A 19,726-nucleotide genomic window follows, 5' to 3' on the forward strand; every position below is an offset into this window, starting at 1 on the left:
AATCACAGTTAAAGAATCCCTGACAGATGGCCATCCAACCTCTGCTTAAAAACTTCGAAGGAAGGAGAGAGTCCACCACCTTCCGAAGGAGTCCGTTCCACTGTTGAACAGCTCTTACTATCAGAACATTCTTCCTAAGGATTAATCAGAAACTACTTTCTTGTAATTTAAACAACAATAACAATTGGAGTAGTGTTTTCTACTGGTGTTTCTGTAATGCTTAATTATCTCCATGCAGACAGTGGCTACATCAAAGGAGGGCAATAAAGAGCCCTGCCACTGGAGGAAGTTGAAGTCTTGAAACAAGAAACCTTCAAGCCTCAGTTTGGGAACCTCTGCTTAAAACTCTTGAGCATGGGTAGGCAAACTAGGGCCCGGGGGCCGGATCCGGCCCAATTGCCTTCTAAATCCAGCTTGCGGATGGTCCGGGAATCAGCATATTTTTACATGAGTAGAATGTGTGCTTTTATTTAAAATGCATCTCTGGGTTATTTGTGGGGCATAGGAATTAATTCTCTTTTTTCTTTTCCAAAATATGGTCCGGCCCCCCACAAGGTCTGAGGGATAGTGGACCAGCCCCCTGCTGATAAAGTTTGCTGACCCCTGCTCTTGAGAGACCTGCAACATGGTGGGGGGGACACCATGTGCTTTTCTTGACAGAGAGAAGTCCTCCATTTAAACGGCTATCTGGCCATAAGAACATAATAAGAGGTTGGCTGCTGGATCAGGCCAAAGGGGACCCATACAGTAAAGCATTCTGGTCCCAGTGGCTAAACAAATGCCACAATGGGAAGCCCACAAAGTAGAACCTGACTGCAGCTCCACTCTCCCCAGTTGTGATTCCTAGCAACTTGTATACAGCGTGAGACTGCCTCTGAGCATGGAGGTTCTGGTACCACAGTAGGTCTGAACATAGGGAGCTCTGCTGGAATGAACCATCAAGTCCAGCACTGTTCTCATGATGGGCAACCAGATGCCCAAATGGGAAGCCCACAAGGAGGACCTGAGCCTGACAGCAAGTCTTGCCACTTGTGACTCCCAGCAACTGGTATTCAGAGGCAGATTGCCTCTGCCTGTGGAGGGAGAACACAGCCATTGATGGCCTTACTACTCCATGACTTTGTCTAATCCTCTTTTAAAGACATTCTATTGGTGCCCACCACCTCACATCTTATAGGAAAGTCTGGGACAGCAGAAGAGTCCCTGAAGTTGATCATCTGCAGTTAGCACCAGGACAGCAAGCTGAACAGGCACACAGCTATGGTACAATAGAGCAGGCTCTATCCATCTATCTTTTTCTATATACAAACCCTTAGATATGGAGTGAGAAAATGTGCTGTATTTCTTTATAAAGCAAAGGGAGCTAACCTTTGGACTTTCAGATGTTGCTCAGCTACAACTCCCATCCCATTGACTATTGGGGTTTATGGGAGTCCAACAACATCTGGAGCGTTTGGCCACCCCTGCTTCATTCATTATTTCCAAATTTGCCTTTTATGTAAATCTGTGTCCCCTTTTTTATTATGCATTTAAACATAGAAAGTTTCTTTATATAGAGTTGGATGATCGGTCCATCTACCTCAATATTGTCTACATTGACAGCCTGTGGCTCTCTGGGGTATTAGGCAGGTGGCACTCCCAGCCCTACCTGGAGATACTGCTGGGGGTTGAACCAGGAACATTCTGCATGGAAAGCAGATACAGTACAGTCATACCTCAGGTTATGTTTGCTTCAGGTTGCATCCTGTGGTGACCCGGAAGTACCGGAAAGGGTTACTTCCCGGTTTCGCCGCTTGTGCATGCACAGACGCGCAAAATGACGTCATGCGCATGCGCAGAAGCAGTGAATCGTGACCTGTGCGTGCACAGACGTGCAGAAGGGGGTTGCGTTCCTTTCAGGTTGTGAACGGGGCTCTGGAACGGATCCCATTCGCAACCAGAGGTACCACTGTACTTTAAATTCAGCCTGGAAACAAACTGGCAACCAATATAACTAAAGCAAAATGGTTGCAAGTTACAATGTTCAAACTGCTTTGCAAGCTAAATTGATCAGCTGATTGTTGGTGCACATAGATTTTCACATGCTTCTAATCAATGATAACTGCAAGCCCCCTTTCGGCCAGCCATGTCTCTCTCTGCCCCACACCCCACTTCAGATGTAGAATAGGTGGCATTTTCTTGGCCTAGCCAAAACAGCCAGGTAGCATTCATTAGTCACAGAGACTGGAAGGTCCTCACCACTGGCATGGCTATTCTAGCAGCTTTATTTTGCCCCAGCCAAAGTTTCTGGACAGTCTTCAAGAACAGTCCTACACACAGAGAATTACAGTGGTCTAGTCAAGAAAGTCAATGGTCGAAACATAATGGCAAGCATCTGTTGGGTTCTGACAGCCTGAAGAGCTCTAACAGAAGCTTAAGAGTACGGTGTGTGCCAATTATGGCACAACTGCACTGGCTTCCGATTAGTTTCTAGGACAAATTCAAAGTGCTGATGTTGACGTATAAAGCCTTATACACCTCAGCACCTCTATACCTTATGGACCACCTCTCCTCATACAAACCAACCTAGACCCTGCACTTGTCATCTGAGGCCATTCTCTATTTCCCCCCTCCCAGAGAGGTTTGGAGGGTGGCAACAAAGAACAGGCCTTTTCTGTGGTGACTCCCTGACTATGGAATGCTATCCCCAAAGAGGTTCACAAGGCACCATCATTACATGTCTTTAGGTACCAGGCAAAAACATTCCTATCTACCCAGGCCTATGGCTATTAAATAATCTATGGCATGTAAAAGTGTGGGGGAGGGGACTATTATGATGATTATCTTATTATTAGTAGTATTATTAGTATTATTATTATGCTGTCTGTCAATATGCTTTTTACTTTGTTTCTATCATTGATGGTCTTTAATATGTTTTTAATGCTATACTCCACCCTGGGATCTTTTGATAAAGGGTGGTATATAAATTGAAATTTTTTATTATTATTATTATTATTATTATTATTATTATTATTATTATTATTATTAATACTCTGTGGAGCTGTTGAAGGGATCTTGACCCAGGACCCTTCAACCCCTTCCCAACCTAGATAGCTGGCTATGGAATGACATAGCATAGTGTCCCGATGCTTAGGAGTCAGATCTGCATTCCTAGGTGTCCGGTATTCCTTCCTCCCACCCCTTTCACCTTAATGTTCCATAGAGCCAGTGCCTGATAATTATTTTTTAATGAATGCTCCTATAAATTTTTCGCATTACAAATGTGTTTATTTTTCTCCCAGCCCTGATTCTTTGTGTCCCCGCTCTACTCCAAGTAGAACTTATGTTAATGGCAGACAACTGTTACAATAAGATGGCATTTTTTTCTATTTTTAAAAAAGCAGAATTGACTGAGAAGATGGAAATTTTGAGTAAAGGGGGGGTGCCTTTGCTTTTGCTCGGTGTTGAAAATCAAACTCAATAACTCCTGGAACCCCAAATATAACAAATGATTACAAGCAGGCTACAATTCCTGCTCTGAAGGTACTTATTAAGATCTGCTTTTATGATCCACTTTTCAGAACTATTTTTGTGGAGAATTCACTGGCCAACCTTCCAAGAAACAGATATTGCTGACTGGCTCAAGGAAGTCACGGGGACTCATTTCCGCTTGCTAAACTGATGAACAAGAGGAGGCTCCTGGCATGCATGATGTTTGTATATTAGCCACATCCAAAAGCCTCAGCCAACCCACTGTCCAAAGCCCTAGAAGAAAAGAAAGCCATGGTCTGCTTGAACAGTCCAAACAATGCCAGAAGAGAAAGAATAAAAAATCTGGATGGGGGAAAACGTGCCATTGATCCCTGGGGGAACTGGGACAAAAGGTTAAAGAACTTGACCAAGTCCAAATGAACAATTGGTGACACAAGTTGAAAACTGAATCCTGAGCTCTAATATTCCAAAGGAAGAGTATAGCTATATTCTTTTTAAAAGGTTGTCTTTTCACTTCTAGATCTTGTGCAAGGCTTTTTTTTTAAGCTCTTGTGCTGATCTTAAGGACATGTCCCAAAGAATATATGTGAAGTTAAAAGTCGTAGAAGGCCAACAGAAGTGAAGTTTAAACGATGCAAATAAAATATCTGCGTCAAAAAGGAAGAATTAAAAAACAAACTAACAGCACTACACAACCCCAAGACACACGTACATATAAACTTTCTGGATCAATTGATGCAAATCTCTCTTCAAGAATGGGTCTCACTTAAAATTCTTCTTCAAAGGCCCGGGTGGCTTCATCCTCTCCTCTGAAAAGCAACCTCTTGGGCTGCTCCCGGCAAGAAAGAAGCCCAAGGCACAGATACGTGGTTTTGTTAGCAGATTGTCAGTGAGCTCTCGTCAGTTTCCAACCATAAATGGAAGAGAATCGGACACACTTTTTGTACATTGTGGTTAATAAAAATCACCTGGTTTGAAAGTTACACAGAAACTGCTTAAAAAATAAGCTTCTTCTTTGATGCCGCCAACCCCACCCCCAACAGCTCCCCCTATCCCTCATGCAAGGACTAAAACCATCAAGTGGAGGCTAACTCTGGGGAAGGGCCCTCTGAAGTCCTCCAGCCCAGTCCCCTATCAATGCAGCTGGCCCCTCTCTGGAAAAGCACAAGCACAATTGAACAGAGGCTTAGTCTGGAGCTAAGAATTCTGCTTTTGTGGGGCCCTCCTGACAGATTAACTACTCCCTCTCCTCCCTCCCACCAAATGACCCTGCAGCTCTGAACTCACCTTCCAAGTAGCAACTGGATGATGAAGAGAGACCCTTTTTCGACTTGCAACCCACTAATTTCAGGCAGATCTCCAACATTTTCATCGGTTAGAGCAAGGCCCTTGGTTTTGTAGGCTTGCTGTCTCCTCCCCTCCTCCTCCTCTTCTCCTCTTGAAAACTTTACACAAAAGTTCCCTCCGGTACATACACACACAAAAAGGCTACAAATCCAGCCTTCATTTAAAAACTGTTAACTGAAGAAGTCAACGCAGTGGATCATCCATTTTTTAATGATTCTTTGATTTTCTATTATGATGAATTACGCCAAATGAGAGCTCCCAAATTTTGCCATCCCACTTTCCAGCTCCGTCCTACATCCAACTCAAGCAGAGGCTGCATACATTGAACTGCCAACAAAGGGCCCCCTTCAGGCTTTGGTTGTCTGACTTTGTGACATCAGGAAAGGAACGCCCATCCCATGTTAACCCCTCATGGCTCCGCTTTCCAAGCAGAGGAGGGGAGGGATGAAACTAACAATTTCAGTTTCTTTCGAGTTTCTCACTTTCCAAATTCTAAATCCAGTTCTCCACACTTCTGCAGCAATCTGCGATTGTGAAAATTCATCAGTGTTTTAGGGTCAGTATCTCCTAACTGCAATTGTGAAAATTCATAAGTGTTTTAGGGTAAGGATCTCCTAACGTACTCATTTCTGTATGCAGTTTTGACCAAGACCAGACACATTTTTGCAAAGCAACTCACCCTAGTTAATGCATTTTTGTATATTATCTTCATTAATGTACAGTGGTACCTCGGGTTACATACGCTTCAGGTTACAGACTCCGCTAACCCAGAAATAGTACCTCGGGTTAAGAACTTTGCTTCAGGATGAGAACAGAAATCATGCTCCGGCGGCATGGCGGCAGCGGGAGGCCCCATTAGCTAAAGTGGTGCTTCAGGTTAAGAACAGTTTCAGGTTAAGAACGGACCTCCGGAACAAATTAAGTACTTAACCCGAGGTACCATCATACACATTTTTCTAATTTGTGCATTTTTGTTTTTTATTACTTATTTATTGCATTTATATCTCACCTTTTCCCCCTCAAGGAGCTCAAGGTTCTATATCTCCTCATTTAATCCCCACATCAACCCTATGAGGTAGGTGAGGCTGAGAGGCAGTGACCAAGGTTACCAAGTGGGGATTTGAATTCTGGTCTCTCCCAGGCCCTAGTCTGACACTAACCACCATACCACAGTGGCTCTTTATTAATACTTACTGCTTGCATGGAGTACATGGTTGCAAAATTCAGAGGAGTGTGAATTCTGAAAGATCATTGTGCTCCAGTTCTTGTACTGGTTCAACAAGCATGAACTGGTCAGCTTCTTATTGAAAGGATAAGAAAACTGAAATTCTCCCCCACACTTCACTAGAAAAGGGTCAGCTGAGACTCTACAGGTGGTGGCCTCAGCCCTTTAGAAATTCTTAAGGGGTGGGTAGTGGGTAGACATGTTTAGACAACTATCTGTTGCTTTCTAGCTTCACAGCAGCATGAGACAGAGGTTCTCAGATTTTTTTCTGGAGATGGTAAAACAGAACTCAAAGACAAGAAAAGTGAGAATATAGTGAGAATATAGAAGCTAATCCTAATGGAAGCCAGGAGATTCGTCTGCTCCCCCCCCCCCAAAAAAAACTATGCTGAAAGAAAGGAGTCCATATTAGGAACGTAAGACCAGTCCTATAGGATCAAGACAATGGTCCCTCTAGTCCAGCCTCCTGTGCTCATAGTGGCCAACCAGGTGCCCCTATAGGAAGCCCTCAAGCAGGACCTGAGTGCAACAGCACTCTGCCCCTCCTGCAGTTTCCAGCAACTGATATTCAGATTTATTACCACCTCCAACTGCAGAGGCAGAGCATAGCCAGCATGGCTAATAGCCATTGATGGCCTTATCCTCCACAAATTTGCCCAACCCTCTTCTGAAGCTCAAAGTTGGTGGGGATTACTGCCTCCTTTGGGAGTGAGTGCACTGTGTGAAGAAGTCCTTTCTTTTATGAAATAAATGAACCTTTCTCATTAACCTGTCTCTGTTATCCATGAGCTTTATCCTTGCTATAAATATTTAGTATGGTACTCATCCACTTGCTACTCTATCTACTGGATAGATTTTATTCCGTAAACCACCCTGATAGGGTGGTATATAAATTCAATAATAATAATAGTCACAATCCAGCTACAAACTGGTAGCCACCAGTGCTTCTCATGGAGGCTGACAAACAGCCCCCCCAAAGGCCCTTATATGTCACCTTGTGCCTGGCCTATTTTCAAAATGGCACCCATGGTCACAGTGGCCCTTGAGATCTTTCCCCAGGTGTCCTCAGTGTCTCTGAGCCCCACCCTACTCACTGCCTCCCTTGGTCATGAGATGGAGAGCGCAGTTGCCACTTTTCTCCTATGAAAAGTGCATAGAGCTGAAGGAGGAAATTGGAGGAGTGATGCTCCTCCCAACTCCCTCTTTCAACTCTATGTGCTTCTCAGGGCTTCTTTGACTGATGACTGACTGATTGATTGATTGATTGATTGAATCTATTTCCCACCTTTTTCTCCAAGGATCTCAGGGTGGTGTACACAGTTCTCCCCCTCCTCATTTAATCCCCATTCCACCCCTGTGAGGTATGTTATAGGCTGAGAGGCAATGGCTGTGACCCAAGGTCACTCAGTGAACTTCATTCATTCATTCATTCATTCATTCAACTTATACACCGCCCTATACCTGGAGGTCTCAGAGCGGTTCACAACAAGACCACAACATATAAAATCAAACCAAAAGCAGTAACCCAATATATTGATTAAATAAATGATTTGAGTGAGGATTCAATCCCTGGTCTCTAGTATGACATAATAACTGTTCATTCTTCTGGATCCAGTTTTTCACCCGACCCGAGCCAGTGTGGTGTAGTGGTTAAGAGTGGTAGTCTCATAATCTGGGGAACCAGGTTTGCGTCTCCGCTCCTCCACATGCAGCTGCTGGGTGACCTCGGGCCAGTCACACTTCTCTGAAGTCTCTTAGCCCCACTCACCTCACAGAGTGTTTGTTGTGGGGGAGGAAGTGAAAGGAGAATGTTAGCCGCTTTGAGACTCCTTCAGGTAGTGATAAAGCAGGGTATCAAATCCTCTTCTTCTTCTTGGAAAAGCTAAGTATGTGTCTATTAGTATGTGAAAGAGAGTGAGCACACTTTCTCCCTTTCTGTCTGAGTAGGTGGGTTAATCTGGGTGGGGAAAGTGACCAGAGAGAGTGGACCCCACAGCACTGGGCCAAAAACCTATATGGTATATCATAACATTTTTCAAATAATGCTTTGTCAACAGTGGAGGTACCAAAAAACAAAACAAGACTGAATATTATGTAACATAGAGCATGGGGCAATCCTGACCCTCCCAAGTTGAGGACAGCAGTTCTGGGAAATTGCAGCATAGTCACACTGCAGGGAGTATCACAAGAGCATATCCTGAAACTGAGCAATTCTGACCCCTCCTGCTTTCCATAGCATGAGGTCTGTCTACTGCTGCAGCTGCAGGAATGCAGAATTCCATAAGAATTCCAGTGGAATTACTAAATGGGATTACTAAGACTGCCCCTATTAACGCTCAAGAGAGGGACAACAAGGTTAACACACTCCATGCCGAAGAAAGGAAGATGAGCAGGAAATCTGAGCAGTTTTGTGCTTTGATGCCAGCTTCTCCTTCTTAAAGAGCCTCATGGCTCTCTTCCCTCAAGCCCAAATTAGAGCGATAAAACCGGGAGGGAAAATTTTGTTTCCACTACTTGCAAAACCAAAAAATCTAGGATGGGTGGGTCTCTTTGATATTCCAGATTTCCTTTTCAAGAGCACAGATATTTCCATCTGCCACTTGCATGCTGAATCCAGGGTCGCTTAAGATTCTCTGTTTTCACAACAGATTCAGACATACAGAGATGTTGGGCATGTGATCCCACTTCTGCCAACTAGTCTATTCCTAACTTTTGTGTCATAGCCACTAGGGGTAAGCCTCAGCTGAGAAGGGCCATAGGTTAGTGCTGAATCAGGCCAACAGCCCTTCTAGTCAAGCATCCTCTTCTCACAGCAGACAACCAGATGCCTATCAAGGGCAACCTGCAAGCAGGACCTGAGTGCAGCATTCTCCCCTTCCTGTGGTTTCCAGCAACTGGTATTCAGTTGCTGCCTCAACTATGGAGGCAGAGAGTTAGCCATCATGACTAGTAGCCGTTGATAGCCCTCAACTCCATGAATTTGTCCAATCCTCTTTTAAAGCCATTCAAGTGGAGGCTATCACTGCCTCCTCTGGGAAAGAGTTTCATTGTTTAACAATATGCTGCATGAAGAAGTCCTTTATTTTATCTGTCCTGAATATTCCAGTGCTCAGATTCATTGAATGCCCACAAGTTTTGGTGTTAAAAGATAGGGAGATAAAATTTCCTCTATCCACTTTCTCCATGCCAGGCATAATTTTATAAACTTTTGTCATGTAATCTCTTAGTTGTCTTTTTTTTGTAGACTAAAAAGCCACAAACACTGCAAATTTTCCTTGCAGAGGAGTCGCTTCGTCCACTTGATCATTAGGGTTGCCCTTTTCCTTGACATACCCTGTTACAGATAGCAGCACTCTTCACAAACTCACTCCTCCAAGCGGGGAGGAAAGAGTTAATAAAAGCCTTCTTCCAGAGTTAAGAGGACCAAGCCTGAGCGATCAAATTACATCTGAGGAGGGAGAAGAAGTGGAAGAAGAAGAAGAAAAGGAGTAGAAAATATATGCCCGAACTTTTACACAAAGAGTTAGACACAGCAGGGATGCGACTTAAACAAGGAATAAGCCATTATTTCTCCAGAGTTGTCTTGAGGGCAGTTGAAAGAAACACACACACACACAACTTGCCAGCTCAGATCTTTTCAGATGCATTTCGACTGAAGGGTGTACAATGAAACATCCCCTGCTCTCCATGTCCCCCTCCCCCAGCTTCCAAAACAGCAGTTGCAAGAATTATTAGGGAATAATAGCACCCTTCCCAAACCCACATTTAATGAGGAGCCCCTTTTCATTCCAAAAGGTTATCCAAACAAATGTTCAGCCGGGGAAACGGATCCAGCAGAGCAGTTTTGCTTGATCCAAGCACATCTTGGAAAACAAAAGCTTGGATGACATCAGGATGCAAGTGAAGGCCCCAGGCCTGAAGTGGAGTGGGTGTAAGAACATAAGCGCCTTGCTAGATCAGGCTACAGGGAGCCAACCACATGCCCCAATGGGAAGCCTAAAAGGTGGATGGACATAAGTGCACAATAGCAATACTCTTCCCACTTTTGATTCCTTCAGCTGGTATTCCAATGTATTGCTGGCCCCCAATAGGAGAGGCAGAAAAAAAGAAAAGCTTTGATGCTAGATCAGGCCAAAGCGGGGCAACCTAGCCTAGCATCCTACTCTCACAGTGGCCAACCAAATACCCCAATGAAAGCCTGCAAGCAGAATATGAACACAATACTCTCCCCACCTGTGATTCCCCAAAACTGGTATTCAGAGTCACGCTGCCTCTGACAGTGGAGGTAGAACATAACAGCCCTGTGGGATCAGAGCAAAGGCACATCTAGTCCAGCATCCTCTCCTCACTGTGGCAAACCAGATGCCTCAGTGGGAAGTCCACAAGCAGGGCATGAGTGCAAAAGCAACACCCTCCCCACTGGTGATTCCCAGGAACTGGCATTCAGAAGTATCACTGTCTCTAACAGTGCAGGTGGAAAATGGCCATTGGGCACCATGTATTTGCCAACAGAAATGGTGTCAAGGCCCTCCTGTCTTCCACAGATCCCACTTCCTGCTGAGCTCAGCCTAACCCTGGCAGGTTCCTCTGGTCTCCACAGGACTCCTCTCTCTCAGTGCTGGACCTGCCTCTCTTTCTGTCTTGAGTTGCAAACAGCTGAGAAAATATTCACATTCTTACATACCCTAGAAGGTGCTTTGCTTCTCTCTTCTGAAGCCTACTTGAAAATCGGGGGTGGGGTTTGCATTTAATATATATTTTTGTTTTAAAAGCTGCAGCTTTGCTTCTGATGAACTGCAGCACACAAAAAGTTTATGAGATAAAAAATGTTTTAGTCTTTAAAGGTGCCACAAGACTCATTGTGTTAAAGGGGGGGGAGAGCCTTAAGGACTGTGGCATTAAGTCAGGGGTGGGGAACTTTGGGTCTGCGGCCCAAATGTGGCCCCTCAACACTCTCTATTTCGCCCTCGGTACTCTCCCCAGGCCACACGCCCTCCCTGCTTTGCACCCAGAGTGTTGTTGGGGCTTTTTGGCTGACTGGATTGCAATCCTTGCACTCAGCGATCTTGCTTGCTCGAGGTGACAGCATACATGGTTTACCCCTCCCCCTTCTACCCTCACAATAACCCTAAGAGGCAGTGACTGGGCACAATGTTACTCAGTGAGATTCATGAGTGACACTCTAACTGCTACACCACACTGGCTATTGTTGGATAGAGAAGGATGTGATTGTGTAGAAATTAGCCTGCCACAGAAAGGTAAAATTTGCATTCACTGCTCTGCTCATTTTTTGCAACTGATCCTGCTGACCCCTGGCATGTGGCCTTCACAAGGTTCCCCAGAAAGGAATGTGGCCCTTAAGCTAAACAAGCTTTCCCTGCCCCTGTGGTGAGCCACCCTGCCAAAATTGTACAGGGTTTCCAGGACTCAGACTGATGCACAGTCAAGTTAAGGTCAGCAGGTGATGGGAACGTAAGAGCCCTGCTGGATCACGCCAATGGTTCATTTAGTCCAGCATCCAGCTCTCACAGTAGACACCTATGGAAGCCCACAAACAGGACCCAAAAGCAACACTCTCCCCACTTGTGATTCTGAGAACGGAAGAAGTATACTGTCTCTGACAGTGGAAATAGAATGCAAGAAAAGCCTGGCTGCTCCATCGGGGCAAGAGCCAATCTAGTCCAGCATCCTGTTTTCACAGTGGCCAACCAGATACTCCAGTAGGAAGCCCACAAGCAGGACCAAATAGCAAGAGCACTCAATTCAGAAGCATTACTGTCTCTGATCATGGAGGCAGAGTATAGCCATCACAGCTAGTAGTCATAGATACTCTGTTCCTCCAATCCTCTTTTAAAGTCATCTCTGCTGCCTCCCTGTGGGAGTGGGTTCCACAGTTTATGTGCTGAATGAAGGACTTCATATTATTTGTCCTGAATCTTCCAACATTCAGCTTCATTGGATGTCCACAAGTTCTAGTGTTAAGATAAAGGGATGAAAAGCTTTTCTCTATCCACTCTCTCCGCGTCAAGCAAAATTTTATACACTTCCATCATATCTCCTCTTACTCGCCTTCTCTCTAGACTAAAAAGTTCCAGGCAATGACAGTGAGAAAAGTTCCACTGAACCGCAAAAGCTCATACAGGATAAACACAACAAATAACTTTGACTTTTGTCAAGAAAATTGCTTCTTTGGAATGCTGAGCCTTTCTCTCCTCTCATCACGTTTCATGGGCGATGAGCCAGAAAATAGCTGTAGAAAACAGTGTCCAGTGCACTTGGGGGCTAAGAATATTTTGTCATGTGATAGGAGTGCACATGGTGGTGTTGTTTTTTAATCAAACTTGCCTCCCACCACATCACACCTTCCTAGAAAAATTACAGGGCTCTATTTTACACTTTATTCAGAGGCTACAAAGCCATCCCTTGCTCTGTGGTGATTTTTAGATTCAGGATTTAAGAGCTCGTCTTCACTGCAGATCCAACCTCACTCATTTTGTGCCTCATGTTCAGATCAACAACTACCTTCTTTCCATTCTGCCTTGGTCAGACTCCACCTGGAGTCCTGTGTCCAGTTCTGGGCATCCCAGTTTAAGAAAGATATTGGCAAGCTGGAAGTTGTGTAGAGGAGAGTGACCAAGATGATTAAGAGTCTGGAAATAAAGCCTTGTGAGTAATGGTCGAGGGAGTTGGGCATGTTTAGCCTGGATAAGAGAAGACTGAGTAGAGTTATGATAGCCACCTTCAAGTATCTAAATGGCTGTCAAGTGGAATATGGAGCAAGCTGTTCTTTCCTGCTCCTAAGCATAGGATTCAAATTACAAGAAAGGAGATTCCGAACTTTCTGACAGGAAGGTGATGCATACTCCTACATTGGGGGTTTATAAGCAGAGGTTGGATGGTCATCTGTCAGGGATTCATTAATTGTGATTCCTGCACTACAGGGAACAGGGTTAGATGATCCTGAGTTCCCCTCCAACTCTACAATTCTATGATTCTATGGGATATGCTGGTCAGGGAAATGACTGTGGATTTTGTTCTAGATTGGTCCACCAAGCCAATGTAGTTGCCAACTGAAGGAACAAAACTCCAATTTTAATTTTAATTTTTTTAAGGATGCAGAGGAGGAAATCCAGAGTTATGAAAGCCTGGCTGCTATTCTTTTTTTTAAAATATTTTTTATTAAGGATTTTCTTGTTTTACAGAAGTGTAGTGCCTCGTATTTTTTTTCTTCTTCCATGTAACATTTTTACAAATCCGTTTCATTTGTTGAGGCATTAGGGGGAGAAGAAAAAAGAAAGAAAAAAGAAAGGGGGGGTGGAGAGAGGGAAGATGGATGGGGGTGGGGTCAGGTGGCGGTGTTTCTATTATGTTTAATGTATGTAGAGTTTGGTGTCAGCGTTGCTTGTGTTGTTCACTTGTGTTCCTTTGGTGGTGAGAGAGGTTGGGGTTGGCATAGGGTGTGATTGTTTGCTTGTGATTGGCTGTGGTGATCTTTGTTTTCGTGTGTGAGTGAGGTGGGTGGGTGTTTTGGATCAGGTTAGCCATATTGATTTGTATGCTGTTGGTGGATTATTGTCATTGTCCTGTTGGGTTGTGTATGTGATAAAGGGAGCCTGGCTGCTATTCTGCTAAGCCCCAAGTAAAGACTTCCCTGTCACTGTTGCCCCACCTCAGATCCTTTATTTAAAAGGCTCTGTTACCTGGAAGTTGGCCAATGAGGATATTCCATGTGTGAAACACCCTCCTCAGGACTTCTTAAAAGGAGATTTATGAAAGGAGCTTGAGTGATTCCACTTTAAACACACTCTCAGTCCTCTTCCTCCCCATCCCCTGCCCCAAAACGGCAGGGGGGAAAGAGGGAACCCATAAAGGCACATGGAAGACTCCAAGGCATCAAAGAGGTTGGAAGGGGAGGGAAAAAAACAGGGTTTGCTAAGCGTGAAATGGCCACCACATTTTTAAGATATGAAGTTTAACAAAAAGAACAAAAAACCCTCAAGCCATAGATAACATTCCATTCATACACCCAGCCCAGTGAAATCAATGAGGGAAGTGATTCATGGATTTAAGCAACAACTCATTTAAAAGACATCAGAGGTGCCCACAGATTCTTAGGCATTTAGAGCCACCTCATAGAGTTCACTGCCATGCAAATTGCTCACAACAGTTTATGATGATGACGATGACAACGACGACGATGATGATTTAAAGCTTTTTTTTTTTTTTTGCCTCAGCTCTTCATCAGAAAGCTTCCTATAATGTTTTACATACATTCAGAAGAAAAAAAAACTGAGGGAGACAGTCCCGGCCCCAGCAGCTTACAATCTAAAATATGCAATACCAAAAAGAAAAAGGGATGAGGAGGGCAGAGGGGAAATAATGCAATGGTGTCTCGACCTGTTGGTCAGCTCAGCAGCAACTGCTACTGCCAGATTCTCTTTGGATTCTGTACAAGAACTGGGGAGAGGGGGGATTCCAAGGTGCTTGGATCCTCAAAGCAACCACTTGCGCTCTGGACCCTTGCACTTCTTGGCTGATAAAAACTAGCAGGGAGACAACAGCTGGCTAGGCCAGGGAGATTATTAGTGGCTCCTAGTGAGAGGGGCCTGATGCCAATCTCCCCTTTGTGGGAAAGGGGCTTTTGGAGGAAACTGATCCATTTCAATCAGAGTTTAGGCCCGGTTTGGACACAGAAAATGCTTTGGTCAGCCTACATGATGACCTCTGTCGGGAGAGAGGCAGGGGAAATGTGCCCCTGTTAATTCTCTTCATCTTCTCACTGGCTTTTGATACCATCGACCATAGGATCTTTCTGGGGCAGCTATTCAAGTTAGGGGTGGGTGGCACCATTTTGCAGTGGTTCCAGTCCTACTTTGATAGTTACTTACAGAGGATGTTGCTTGGGGAGTGCTCTTCGGCCACATGGAGCCTTTAATGCAGGGGTTACTCTAGGTTCAATTTTATCCCCTATGCTGTTTAACATCTACATGAAAACACTGAGTGGAGTCAACCAGTAGTACATAGTTCTGTAGTACATAGTCAACAATTTGCAGATAACACATAGCTTTCCTTCTCCTTTACATCTGCAAGTGAGGCAGTGGATGTGCTGGACTGTGATCCTGCCTCAGTAACGGACTGGATGAGAGCCAACAAGTTGAAGCTCAATTCAGATAAGACTGAGGCACTGTTAGTGGCTGGTTCCCTAGACCAGATGGATGAGAGGTTGCCTGCTCTTGATTGGGTTACACTTCCCTTGAAGGAGTGGGTACACAGCTTGTGGGTCCTTCTGGATTCTTTGCTGTCACTTGAGGCTCAGTTGACCTCTGTGGCACAGAGTGCCTTCCATCAGTTTCAGCTGGTGGCCCAGCTGCGACCCATCTGGACTGGGATAGCTTAACTTCTGTTGTCTATGTTCTGGTAACCTCTAGGTTAATTACTGCAATATATTATATGTGGGGCTGTCTCTGAAGACAGTTCGGAAACTTCAGCTTCTGCAGAATTCTGTGGCCAGAATTCTAGCCCACCAGGGCAAAACAGTCTGAGCATATAACACTGATCCTGATCCGACTACACTGGCTGCCAATTAATTTCCAGGCACAATTCAAAGTGCTGGTTTTGACCTATAAAGCCTTAAATGGTTCAGGACTGCAATACCTCAAGGACCGCCTCTCCCCATATGAACTGACCTGGACCCTGCAATCAACATCTAAGGCCCTTCTTAGTGTACCTCCTCCGTGAGAGGTTCGAAGGCTGGCAACAGAAGAATGGGCCTTTCCTGTGGAGGCTCCCCACTTATGGGATGCTCTGCCCAAGGAGGCTCTGCCTGGTGCCTCTGTTACATATATTTTAAGGCCAGGCAAAAACATTCTTCTTCTCCCAGGCATTTGGCTAATTGAACAATCTATGGCCTTTTAAACTGCTTTGGCGTCTCACTATGTTACGCATTTTTGTGTTTCTATATTCATCTTGTGATCCTTGGATGAAGAGCGGAATAGAAATTTAAAAAATAAAGACAGACAGATAGACAGATTACAACAGAAGAAGAGCCTGCAAGCAGGACCTGAGTGCAACATCCCCTCTCCAGTTGCTGTTTCCCTTCATCTGGGATTCAAAGGTAGACTGCCCCTGGGCATGGAAGTTCTGCTATCACAATAGATCTTCTTAGAAGAGCCCGGCCAAAGGGAGCCTATCTGATTCAGCATCCTGTTCTCATAGTGGCCACCAGATACCCCAACAGGAAGCTCAAAAGCAGGACCTGAGCACCACAGCACCATACTCCTCACTTGAAATTCCCAGAAACTGGCATTCAGAAGTATACTGCCTCCAACAGTGGAGGCAGAGCAGTGCCATCATGGCTAGCAGCCTTTGATAACCTTATCCTCCCTCTTTAAAAAACCCTCCAAGCTGGTGGCCATCCCTACATCTTGAGGGAGCAAATTCCACCCTGTAACTCTGTGCTGTGTGAATAAACACTTTCCTTTGTCTTTCCTGACTGGAAATGCTCCATCACAAAAGCTTCCCTAAATGCTTTTCCAATACAGATTCCACGTGAAATTCTTTCAAATCCTTCCCTCCTTCTCCTCTTACTTCTTCATAAAGCAGCAGAGAACCCGAGAAAACTATGGCCTATTTCAAAACTTGCTTCCAGTAACACGGGTTTTGTTTAAAGAGAGTGCATTAAGTGAAACCAGCTGTTCTGAAGGGGTTGGTGCCATCTGGGGCTCGATGTGCGAGGCTAGTTCTTCAGTGATATGAGAATATTATTTCACCACTTAATATGAAATAGGGAATGGAAACGTACCACCTGAGATCAGTGTTCAGAACTGCATGTACCAAGGTCTCCATGTGTCTGAGGAACTTACGGAATATTTTTGATGCTCATTCTGGAATGTAGATATAATGGAGAAAATAGTACATAATTTGATATTTCAATGACTAGATCCTTCTAGTCTTTTTTAAATAAGATTCGGCATTCTTTTACTACATATACAACAGAACAATCGCTTTCAAGACAACCTTTGTCACATGTCTAGCAAATCTGGAATTATGCTTGAAAATCAGATGTTAATATTCTTTACTTAAACCCTTGTTGTTTTAAATCATGTGCAACTGTACTCATTCTATGTGCCTCTTTTATAATTTTGCTTTTCACCTTTTAGTTTTCATCTGTTATTATATCTCTTCTCTCAGTTTTATGTCCATTATAAAATGAAATAAGAAATCTGTACCAAAAAAAACGCACCAGACGAATGCTAAGATCACTAGGTTTTCAATAATTCCTGCTGAAACTGGTTAAAGGGGCACCTCCTCCATCACAGCACAGCTCAAGAAAAGAAAAGAAAAGAAAAGAGGGAGGAGGATAGGCAAAGCTTTGCCAAGAGGTAAAGGCGTGTTTTGGTCTCTCTGGTGACTGTTTTGGCTCCTAGAGGATCAGATGATCTGAGTCACATGAGATGCAGCTTTCACAAGGCCTGCTGGCAGAATTGAAGGCTGCTAAATTGAAAAAAACTGACAATCGCAATTACGGAGGAAGGGACAGCTTTGGAACTGTGAAACCCACAAATGGTGTTGTAAGGCAAGAGACAGTTCAACAAGAAGAGATGTTTACAAAGTCAAAGTGCAACAGAGCTTTTTGAGAATCCTTATGTTTTAAGGATGGAAGAGCTTCACACGTGCACTTTTTAAAAAACAGGAGCAAATCTGGGTGGCTGCCTCAATTTGGTTTGTTTGTTCTTCAAAAACTGGGGACTAATATAGAGAATAGCCAGTTCTTGACAAGGCAGACTCTAGTCTATTAAAGTTTAAACTGTAACAAAGATTGATGGCTACTACCCACAATGGCTACACTCTGCCTCCACAGTCGGATGCTTCTGAATGCCAGTTACTGGAAACCACAGGAAGGAGAAAGCTCATGTGCTTGGGTCCTGCTTGCAGGCTTCCCATTGGAGCATCCAGTTAGCCACTTCAAGAACAGGATGTTGGACTAGGCAGGCCATTGGCCTGATCCAGCAGGACTTTTCTTATAGGTAAAAGTTTTAAAATATTTTATTCAAAGTTCAAAGAACTAGTGTCTGGTCATGGTACTGCAATTGGTCACATCATAAAACTGCAATCAGTCTCTGAAATTAGATCAGTGCATTAAGCTACAGAACTCACTTCCACAGGAGGCAGTGATGACCACCAACTTCGATGGCTTTAACAGAGAACTAGAAAGATTTGTGGAGGATTCAGCTATCAAAGGCTACGAGCCACAATAGTTATGTTCTGCCTCCATGGTTGGAGGCAGTAATGCTTCTGAATATCAGGTGCCGGAAATCACAGGTAGCAAGAGTGGTCTTGCTTGCATGTTTCTCATAGTAGCATCTGCCCAGCCATTGTGGTAGGACTCTTCTGATGTTCTACCTCCAGTATCAGATGCAGTCTGCCTCTGAATACCAGTTGCTGAGGATCAAAAGTAGGGAGAGTTGCTGTTGTACTCAAACCATGTTTGCAAGCTTTCCATAAACATCTGGTCAGCCACTGTGAGAACAGGCCCACTGACCTGATCCAGCAGGCTTTTCTAATGTTCTTAAACCTGTTTGTCATTAAAAAGCTGCCACCTGCCTTGTTTACTACAACACAGAAACTGGGTAACCACCCTTCTCGAAGCAAGTTATATTTTTCTTATCCCCATTATTTCACTGGATATGTTTCAAATCTACAACCCAACCCAACGTCTTTAAAATCAAAATCATACATACCGTGACGCCAACATAAAAAAAAGTACAATCACCAAATTAGAGCAAAGATGTAGAAGTTGTGATCCTCCATGCTGGGCTACAACTCCCAACATCTTTGACCACTGGCCTTTCTGAGTGGGCCTTATCAAAGCTTGGAGCCCTTTCCTTACTGAACGAGAGAGAGGACATCAACTGGCACAGGGCTAGTTATCAGCAACCATTTCTGATATTCTGAATCACTCTGAGTTTGTGTTGAATTGTAGTCACTACAAATTTGCCCTTTAACAACCTGGGACCAGTTTACCTACAAAATCTCCTTACCCCATATAAGTCCACTGAAGCGCTTCAATCAGTGGAACTGGCATTGTTATAGGTGCCACATAATACCCGTTCCACATTTGTAAGAACTTGATACTTTAGTGTGGCAGAAGCTATACCTTGGAACTCCTTGCCTATTGATATCAGGTAGCAGCTTTCACTGTACTCTTTTCAGTGCCTGCTAAAAATATTCTTGTTTAGACAACCCTACCCAGATACTTTAAAAATTGATATGTGTTTTAAACAGTTTTAGTCTATTTTTAAAAAAACTTTTTTAATATCTTAAATTATTGTTTATTTTTTCTTACTGATAATTTTATTGCTTTCTCTTTTTTGTAAATTGCTTCGATGGTGTTTTTTAACAATCAAGCCATGTATAGGTTTTATTAGATAAATTTTTAAAGGTAAAAAAAAGTATTATTGTGAACACTATTGTTTGAAAAGCAAAATACAAATATTAAATCAAGGCTGATAGCAACAAAATGGGCCCAAGCCTAACGTGATTCCCTCCACCCCCAAGTACATGACCTTCTGGTGGTTCAATTCCCAACACTAGGCTTAATTTATCTTTAAGCCAAGCCTAAGAGCCAGAATGGAGTAGTGTGGTGAGGACCTGGGAGACCCAGATTCAAACTCCCACTCAGCC

General features: G+C 44.0%; 1 protein-coding gene across 2 annotated transcripts in view; it reads right to left on the minus strand.

Annotated features, from left to right (window-relative positions):
- ABL1 (ABL proto-oncogene 1, non-receptor tyrosine kinase) overlaps positions 1–19,726 on the minus strand; it is a 122,503-nt gene that overhangs the window by 62,484 nt on the left and 40,293 nt on the right. Inside the window, exon 1 of one of the 2 annotated variants that reach the window (XM_053374074.1) lies at positions 4,759–5,155. The exons of the other annotated variant lie outside the window; for it this stretch is intronic. Coding sequence (XP_053230049.1) covers positions 4,759–4,843 — 85 coding nt within the window. The 5' untranslated portion in view covers positions 4,844–5,155. Of the gene's footprint in view, positions 1–4,758; positions 5,156–19,726 lie in introns of those variants that run through there. 2 annotated transcript variants of the gene reach the window in all.

This window comes from Podarcis raffonei, chromosome Z, assembly GCF_027172205.1.
Source record: "Podarcis raffonei isolate rPodRaf1 chromosome Z, rPodRaf1.pri, whole genome shotgun sequence".
Taxonomy (NCBI): Eukaryota; Metazoa; Chordata; class Lepidosauria; order Squamata; family Lacertidae; genus Podarcis; species Podarcis raffonei.